The 9650-nt window shown below is 43.7% G+C and overlaps 1 protein-coding gene across 2 annotated transcripts in view; it reads left to right on the top strand.

The window, feature by feature from the left end:
- The first annotated feature begins 2752 nt into the window (after positions 1 to 2752).
- LOC107378925 (nuclear factor of activated T cells 1) overlaps positions 2753 to 9650 on the top strand; it is a 68805-nt gene continuing 61907 nt past the window's right edge. Inside the window, exons 1-3 of one of the 2 annotated variants that reach the window (XM_015949419.3) lie at positions 2753 to 3255; positions 6028 to 7129; positions 9082 to 9241. In XM_015949419.3, coding sequence (XP_015804905.1) covers positions 3237 to 3255; positions 6028 to 7129; positions 9082 to 9241 — 1281 coding nt within the window. In that variant the 5' untranslated portion in view covers positions 2753 to 3236. Of the gene's footprint in view, positions 3256 to 4365; positions 5146 to 6027; positions 7130 to 9081; positions 9242 to 9650 lie in introns of those variants that run through there. The other variant, XM_054740629.2, reaches the window with a different exon arrangement.

Here is a 9650-nt window from a genome sequence, read left to right as displayed (position 1 = left end):
GACACTCAATGAAATTGAATGGACAATTTTTATTCATGTTCTGACTGATTATTAAGTCAGTAGAGACCCACATGGCAATGCAAAAGGGTGCTAAAGGTGAGTTTTGCATAATATGTCCCCTTTAAATGGAATTGTATTGTTATTATTTAAGTGTAAAAATAAACAACCAATAGTCAACAGCAGTAGGATGTAGTAAATCTGGGATATGCAGGGGTCAGTTGTGTAAAAACTTTACAAATGTTTCTGCTGACCCATGTGTTGTGAAACTAGTGGCACTGTGAAGGTTTAACAAACATATTTTTGTTCAAGCTGCTATGAAATTTAAAAAAATTGGAGCTGTTTAAGCACAAGAGGAGCCAGTTGAGGTGGCTCGGGCATCTGATTAGGATGCCTCCCGGACGCCTCCTTGGTGAGGTTTTCCGGGCACATCTAACCGGGAGGAGGCCTAAAGAGAGACCCAGGACACGCTGGAGAGACTATGTCTCTCACCTGGCCAGGGAACACCTTGGGATTCCCCTGGAAGAGTTGGCCCAAGTGGCTGGGGTGAGGGAAGTCTGGGCCTCTCGCTTTAGGCTACTGCCCCCGCAACACGAGTCCGGATAAGCGCAAGAACATGGATGGATGGATGGAGCTGTTTAAAGGAAACAACTTCCTGCTTTAGACATGGCTCCATGAAAGACTATTGAATGAGCCGCTGCATAATTTTGGGATTTAGAGCTTGGTTAAAACAATAGCAACATACTACTTACTAGTGGCACAGTGGTTAGTGCTGTTGCCTTGCAGCAAGAAGGTCTTGGGTTTGAATCCTGGCCTGGGATCTTTCTGCATGGAGTTTGCATGTTCTCCCTGCGCATTGCTGGGCTCTCTCCAGGTGTTCTGGCTCCCTCACACAGTCCAAAATTATGACTGTCAGGTCTCTCAAAATTATCCCATGTACTAAAATGGCACAAAGTAAAATAAGTGCCCAAAAGCACAAAAATTTGAAAGATTTATGATTTTGAAAAGGTGAAAATGTGTACTCAAAGATTAAATTAATGTAAAAAAAAATACAAAAAAGGGAAGAGAAACATTTCACTGAAACTTAGAACAGCAGTGTGCAACAGAGCACGAATTGCAGGTATTTAAATGTTACAGTTATTGGTTTTAAAGTCTGGTTGCAATAAATCTACTATGTGCCTGAGGTGCTGCGGTCTGCCACTGAAGATGCAGTCGCATTAACCGTCTTTCCAGCTGTTCCGGGATATTTCTGGGAGAGGGGAATGTGACAGAGACAACGAGATGGCTGGTTCTCTCGGCTGTTGCATCTCCATACAAAATCGGCTCTTTCAGGACTTTGCTAGGATGTCAGCATACTGTTTCAGCAGTGGGTGATGTCACTGATCAATGCCAAAAGGCACCTACTGAGATTAATAACACTTCAAAAGTTGTATTTTGTCAAAGTACACTGTAATCTATTCAGGAACGAGGAAGGTGTTTGTTTGATATAAAAAAGGTTTTCAATAACCAGAGGAAGCTTTATTTTTTACAGTGCTCTCTAAGACACCCAGGGTACAAAATACACAGGCTTGTGGGGGAGTCCTGTGAGATGGAAAGGGGGGTCTATTTTACCTTGAACCCCAAAATGCCTTTAAACGACCCTGGGTGTGGCCGCGCCAGTGAGGTGAAGTCATCGGAGAACAGGTGATGATCTCAGTAGCAGTGCAGCACGTCAGGCACGAATAAAGATACAAGTACCAGAGAATATGAGCTGACATGCATGATCATGTGTTAATTATCATTTTTGGGTGGCACCACTTTGATATTGTTACTGTGGCCTTGTGAGGACGCAGTTCCTTTACATTTTCAAAGTCGGGAGTTTAGAAGCAGCAATTTCAAAGCAGCTTCAACACTTCTCATTGTTTTATCCTTTCATTCAGTTACTCCAACTTTTCAAGTTTTACTGATTTTGTTTGGCTACGTCTGCCGACATCATTCCCCTCTGAGTTACAACAAATCAGCTGGAGTTAACATGTCCCAGTCTGTGACTATCAAGTTTTGGTACTCATTCGTCTCAGAAATGCCCCAGAAAACAGTTCTTTAGGTACAGCACGGTGGCATGGACATGCGCACATGTTGCGATGGTCCAGGAAATGTATCCAGAAGTTCCGATAATGGGAACAGGCCTAAGGTTTGGAGAGACATTGTCCTTATCCTTTACTGAATGATATAATGTTAGATTTGATCAAGTGACTGAGATTTTGTGGATTTGGTACAACTTGGTGGAAAGCAGAGATAAAGATTAAGGACTGTTTATGCCATCAGAGGGTGAGGGCAAAGGCCGGAAACCTTCCTCAGTCATATGGGAAAGTGGTTTGGAAATGGGATCAAATGGAATTCTGTACAAGGAAGTTTTAAATGATTCATGTCCTCAAATTAACCTGACTGACATTATGCATGTAACGTAGCCCAATTACTATCATATCTGGAAAACTGTCTTGGTGTGTTTTATGCATAACACAAAAACCCATCCTTAATAAAATGTTTTAGGAAAATGTGAAATTGAGTGTCAAGAACTAGGAGAGCATAAATCCTGAGGAGGCAGCAAACGAGCGCATATTTTATTAAAACACCTGAAGGTTTCTGTCAAATCAGACTCTATAATAATGTTTATAATATCACGGAAAACTCACTTGTTGACACAAGCATGTCTTGCTTTAATTGCTGTTCCGCACGCGCACGCGCACAAGCGCCGCGCGCCTGGCTCGCGCCTCCTCCAAAGGGATCCCGGAGTTGGAGACGTCGTCAGGCCCTCCAGGAAGCTTCAGAAGCCGGCCGCGTCATCCCTGGATGGGCGGCGCACGCGGACGGGGAGGACGGATGGTGTTTTCCAGCTTTAAAAGCACCGGAGCCTGCCCCTCTGACTCACCGAGCTGCGTCACAGACCTGGGTTGACTTTTTAAAACCTTCACGGTGCCGAAGCGAACCACACTCACCTCTGCGCACGGTCCAGCTGGCCACTTCCGTTGAGAGCTCTCGGTGCGCTCTGAGTTCTGAATCAAAGTTGCTTTTAATTCAAGTTTCTAAATGTTTACGAAGTGAACTCGTTTGGTCGTGATTAATAACCAGGCGTTCGCTGAGAGCAGAAAGTTGCGCATCGCTTGTTGAATGCAGGATTCCTTCTGAGCGTCACAGCCAAGTTCAGCTTTGGAGCCGGTTAGGAGCGAGGACTCCAGCGTCTCACCTCTCTCACCACCGACATGAAGTCTGCAGAAGAAGGTATAGATAACAGCTGATCATTCGTGCGTTGGTTTAAATATGCTGCTGCAGCTGCTGCAGACTGTAAATTTCCAATGACATATTTATTGTAAAAGTAGCAGAGCATTTTTAACACTTGGGTATTTTTTTCCTAATAAATAAATACGATTGCATATTTGTGCTTCATCAAACAAGCTCCTTTTCTTATCTTTAAGTCAGCGCCACAATTTGTTTTGCTTCAGCTGCATAAAGGAGGATCGGGCTGCTAATCTTATTGCAAAATGTAGAAAAGCATTACATTCAAATATAACAGAGGCTTCAGTTATATTGCAAACACAAAATGCATCCCAAATTGGCAGACAGATGGACCCAGAATACCTAAAAACCACTAGTTTGGAGACCATGATGACAGATAATGTGGAATCACTAAATTCTACAAAAATATCACAATTGTATGTTTGCCTTATATTGTGCATACTCTTGTTTTGCATCCAGTTGTGCTGGCAGGTGCCTCTGTCCATGATGGGGTTGCATATTAATGATGTCTGCTACACTCACAATAAGTTATCAGGTGTAATAAAGGCTCCTATTTTCATTTAGACTTCTCTATGAATTTGCCATTATTGAAGAATATAAAACCATATTTTTTTATTGAGTTAGCATCTACGGTTATATTAACCAATCAGAAGTTCCACACACTGTTTTGTGCTGATGCTTCTGGCTCCTTTTGTGTTTGAGGTTTCAGACAAACGGGAGCAGACTCATTCTTCATTTCGGTCCTTAATCGGGAACAGGCGTTTGTGTGTGTGCGTGTGTGTGTGTGTGTGTGTGTGTGTGTGTGTGTGTGCGTGTGTGTGTGTGTGTGTGTGTGTGTGTGTGTGTGTGTGTGTATGTGTGTGTGTGTGTGTGTGTGTGTGTTGAAAAACCTTGGTCTGTGTGTTGTTTGGATGTTGGGTAGCCAACCTGAGAAAGAGCTGAGCCTAACAGCACCCTTGCACCATCACATCTAAAGTCAAATGGCACATAACCAAAAAAATAAAATAAAACCAAAGCAACAAAAACACATACACACACACACACACACACACACACACACACACACACACACACACACACACACACACACACACACACACACACACACACACAACACACACACACACACACACACGCATGCATTCATATAATGTTTTACAACTGCCGTTTTGCACACAAAAAAGCAAGAGGTCCTCAGAAGTCTTCAGTCCAGACTTCAATCCCTATAGAGAAACCTGTCTGCTCTTTGGTTGTGGGGGAGAAAATCTTTTGATCATGATAGAGCGATTGAGAAAAAGGTCAGAGGACAATATGAACACAATTATAATGAGCAAGAGAGCGTGCATTTAAAAAAAAACATTTTAAAACACTTCAAACAGTCTTTACTTTGTGATCAAATGGGGTTTTAATTTTCTCTCAATCAAAAGCTTCTGTAGTTTTGTTCGTTCAGCAGATGCGACGGGTGCAAACCACAAAAACCCAAGTTTCAAGATCATGCAGCTCGCAAAAGTGAAAGCCTCAGCGTGAGTCAGGTGGGCGTTAGGAGAAGTCGAGGATGTTGCAGCGTAGTGCACTGATCAAACACACGTTCAGGAGGGCAAAACCAGAAAAAAAATCGGCTGCAACTCAAACCAAAGGCAGTCAGGCCTGACGCACGGGAGGCGTGTCACAAGCGGTGGAGTGGGCAGGAGATAATCATCTGTTCTAACCAGAAGAGAAAAGCATCAGAGAGGACTGAGCTGAGACAAACTGGTTTTTAATGTTGAAACGGGATAATGACTGAGGCAGGGATGGGTTTTCAGCCCGAAGAGGAAGAGTTTGACTTTAGCTGTGTGTTTGAGCACAGTGAAGGTGTGCAGCATGAACAAGAGAGAGGTGGGTAGTGAAGGGTATCTGTTTTTTTTCTTTAATGCTGAGATCTCAGCTGTTTAGTGAAACATCCTCTTCACTTCAAGTCAAACAGAAAATTAGGTTTATCTGATATTTGTTTATTTTTAGATTTCTCTTTGTGTTCAGATAACATTACCTGGTATATTTTTGCTTCTAAGGGAAAGTTCTTGTGAGCTAAATTTAACCACCTGTCCACATTTTAATGGGCATGTGACACTTTCATCGTTTCATATGATACACCGCATTGTGGTTTACAAATATAGCATGCTGCGTTGAAGGGAGTGTCCTTCACTAGTTTCAGTCTCACCTCTATCTTTTCCCAGCAGGTTAGATTTATTCATACAACAAATAGATTTCCTTCTGATGCAACAGCTAAGTGTTGCTGAGAAGTGCTTTCAGGATAAATGCGGTTCTCTTGAATGCCACCTGCCCCTCTGATTTCCTGATGTGTGCAGCCTTTACTTGTATGTGTACGATCTGCTGCAGCAGACTCTCCTTGACTTAATCACAAGCTCGGAGCAGTGCGAGAGTGCTGTCAGCTGTCCACAGGGGAGGGCCTAATTCACTCATTGAGTGATGTAATCAATCAAAGGAAGCATCAATCAGCGCTGCTTGAGGAATTCCTGCAGAGTACATATGACAGTAGGGTGTGCCAAACTAAGCTGTAGACATACCGATCAAACAAACAAAGTGGCGGTTCAAGTTGTGACTACACGGAGCAGACAGTTACTGCTTTGAGATTCTTTGGAGATTTAAGACTTGCTGCGTTTTTGGAGTTTTAGTACAAATTGAGTCTGTTTCTAACATGCTGAGGGTTTCAAATGCAGTGGTGTGTATTTTAAACTCAGCGTGCTTTATTTTTTTTAGATGCATACAACTACGCACCAAACGTCAGCCTCGCCCTTCCACTTGGAATGGGCAACCCATGTCTGTCGACGCAGTACCACAACCTACAGTCAAGCCCTGTCATCTCAGTGTCATTTTGCCACCAGCCCAACTACAGCCTGCAGAATGACAACCATGCAGCACCTGATTACTACCTGCCTCAAGGCTTAAGACCCCATGGTGCTCCTGCACTGGAGAGCCCTCGTATAGAGATCACTGCCTACAGCCAGTACCCAGAGGACGAGGTTGAAGAGAGCGGCGGTGAAAGCCACGCCATCAAGCGAGGTGTCAATTCCATTGTTACGCTGACCCTGCCAAATGCAGAGGGGTACCGTGACCCTAGCTGTTTAAGCCCAGCGAGTAGCCTATCCTCACGCAGCTGTAATTCAGACGCCTCGTCTTATGAGTCTGGCTTCTACAACTATGACAACTCCCCACAAAACTCCCCCTGGCAATCTCCCTGCGTTTCACCTCGAGGGTCATCCTCACTCCTGTCGTGTCCACAGGCCGTTGGCCCGACATTCTCCCCTCACCATTCTCCCTCCAACTCCCCTCAAATAGGAGCAGTGGCAGAAGAGGGCTGGCCAGCACAACCTTGTGGTTCCAGGCCAAACTCCCCCTCTGGCAGCGGAGGTGGTGGATGCAACAACAGTAGTGGCATGGGGAAAAGGAAGTACAGCCTCAGTGGTTCTTCCTACCATCAGACATCCCTCTCACCCAACCAGTCGCCCACTCCCTCTCCACACGGCTCTCCCAGGGTCAGCGTCACTGATGAGAACTGGCTCGCCAACACCAACCAGTACACCAACTCTGCCATCGTGGCTGCCATTAATGCTCTAACTACAGATGGAGTGGTAGACATGGGTGAGGGGATCCCGATCAAGACACGCAAGACTATGCTGGATCTGTCCCCCGCCATGAGCCTGAAGCTGGAACCCAGTGGTGAGGATCTGGGTCCAGATGCTGAGCTCTGCCATGAGGACTACCCCTCACGCCTGGCCCTTAAAAAGGAGAACTACTGTGGAGGGTTCTTGGATGTGCCCCAGCATCCATACTCCTGGCCTAAACCCAAGCCTTACCTCAGGTATGTTGATTTGCTCCAGCTGCTGCCATGCGTTGAATGTGTGCATGCACAAAATCAATGAGAGAAATCCCAGGACAGCAGGTGGAACTGGCCTTTCTGGAAAAAAAAGCTTAGCATCATTTACGACGTCTTTAGATAAAGGTTTTAACGCTGTAGACCTCAGTATGAGATTTAACCCATTACTATCCTAATATTTAGTTGTCTTTTGTGCCTATTTTAAGTTTTCTTTATTTTCTTATGAGGGAGAGATTTTTTTGGTTTGAATCTTCAAAGGCAGAACACCAAAGAAGCATGCTCCTTACTTCCAAACAATCTCCCTTTGAAGATCAAAACTGTTTCATAAATCTAGTCTCTCTCTCTCTCTCTCTCTCTCTCTCTCTCTCTCTCTCTCTCTCTCTGTCTCTCTCTGTCTCTCTCTCTGTCTCTCTCTGTCTCTCTCTCTCTCTCTCTCTCTCTCTCTCTCTCTATCTCTCTCTCTGTCTCTCTATCTCTCTCTCACACACACAGGCGCACATACACAGTTCTTTTGTTTTTAGACATCAAGATGGGCTTTGTGAATCCTTGTTTTTTCCCCCTTTGTGGAATTTAGTTCTGAGCCAATAACACACTTTCCTGTCGGAAATCAAGTGTTTGATTAAGATAGCTAGCAGCAGGAAGTAATGGTGACAGGCCTGGTTGAAAGGGAAGCAGTCTGTGAGTTAATCAGCTGGCTCGCTGTACTGGGGTGTCGCGCCATCAGCTCATCTTTTCCCTGTTCGACTAAAGTGATGTCATGCACTGACTGGACAGATAAAACCCTGCTGGGGAAATTGCTCTGCTTTGGGTCAACAAACAGCCTGCGAGTTCCACATAGATGCCAGAGATTGGTTTCAGCAAAGCCATCCTTTGAGGGCAAGGGTCTGCCTTTAACCAGTCATCCGGAGCAAAGAAATATTGTCTTGCACATGTTTGTTTTGGTTTAGATAACTCTTTAGTGTTCACGTGGGAATCTCCGAATAGCCATCTTGAGAACAATGATGCTGAGGGATGCCAGCTGCAGCTCTGAGAAAGAGATATCTTACCCAAAGACATGCCGGACATCACAGTCTGCTCCGATGAAAACGAGGGGTTAAGATTTAAAATCTCACATTTGCTGAGTTAGTGTGACTTGTTTTCTGCCCGAAAAAGGTCTGTCCTCTCTTAACTCATCCGAACTCTTCCCCCCTTTACAGTTTAATGTTAAACACACTACCCTCTAACCAGGGAATATTTCTTTCATTTATTCTTCACATGCAACAAAAGAACACAGTCAACCATTTAACTGACCAAAAAATGTGTCATTTCAGGGAACAAATGCAGCTGAATATAGATCTAAATGAGCTAAAGAAAACTAAACATTGATACATACATTTGTGTCCCAGTTTGAGGCTAAATTAAAGCAAGTTTAGTTGGTTTTTATTCTGATTCTAGTAAAAGTGGCCCTAACGTCAGTGCAACTTTAAAAATTTGAATTATTAAAGCATATGAAAACAAAAACTTGGTTTAGGTTTTGAACCAGGTGTATCATATAATGAGAAATTACAGATTTGTAGCCATTTCTGTCACATCTTGAAGACGAAAAAAAAATGCACAGCCTTACACCTTACTGCAAGATTTCACATGATCTGTTAGCATTCAGAGTATGTGTTGTCAAGGAGTCTACCACACAGACGCCGGTTAAATACATTCAAATATGATGGATTTGTTGTCATTTTTTTTGCAAAGGCCAATAAATCATCAGGGTTGTCTTTAAATGTTCAGTAGATCACACAGGTTTGTTAAATATGGTGCTAAATCATTGCTTCATATCTGCAAAGATGCCTATGTTATACCCATTTTCAGCTTGTCTAAGGTTGACTCAATCTTAAAAAGCAGATATTGGATATAACTTTGCTCCCACCTATAAAACAACCATTGTTTATTTTTTTCTGCAGCCCATCTCTGCCTGCACTTGACTGGCAGCTGCCATCGTGCTCCGGTCCATACAACCTTCAGATTGAGGTGCAGCCTAAGTCCCACCACAGGGCCCATTACGAGACCGAAGGAAGCCGAGGAGCCGTAAAGGCGCTGTCTGGAGGACACCCTGTGGTGCAGGTATGTCTACCTGCACTCTGCTCACAGCAAACGCCTTTTAACTTTAAGGCTCATAATACATTTACAAGAGATAACAATTAGCTCTATGATGTTGTTTTTCTAAGAAACGCAAACAAGTGCATTCTGTCAGTTATTGTTTTAGTGTTTCTGATCTAGCATGAGCATTTGGCTGTTCCCGTCAAAATCAGGTCACCTTTGACAACTTCTATTAGTCTTAAGGTCTTTTGCCTTTCTTTGAAACAGACTGGAATAAGATGATCTGTACAAAGTAATTATCTGACTTGATGTGTGTTTCTAGAGTATTCTTCCAACTATTACCGACAGCAAATACACAGAAGGCTGTTTATTTTACTTTATGCTTGTTTGCCGTGGTATTAAAATGCTCAGAGAGTCAGAGTTCTGTCATCCT

Source organism: Nothobranchius furzeri, chromosome 5 (genome assembly GCF_043380555.1).
Source record: "Nothobranchius furzeri strain GRZ-AD chromosome 5, NfurGRZ-RIMD1, whole genome shotgun sequence".
NCBI lineage: Eukaryota > Metazoa > Chordata > Actinopteri > Cyprinodontiformes > Nothobranchiidae > Nothobranchius > Nothobranchius furzeri.
Note: the sequence above shows the minus strand (reverse complement) of the source record. Positions and strands in the feature narration are given on the sequence as shown.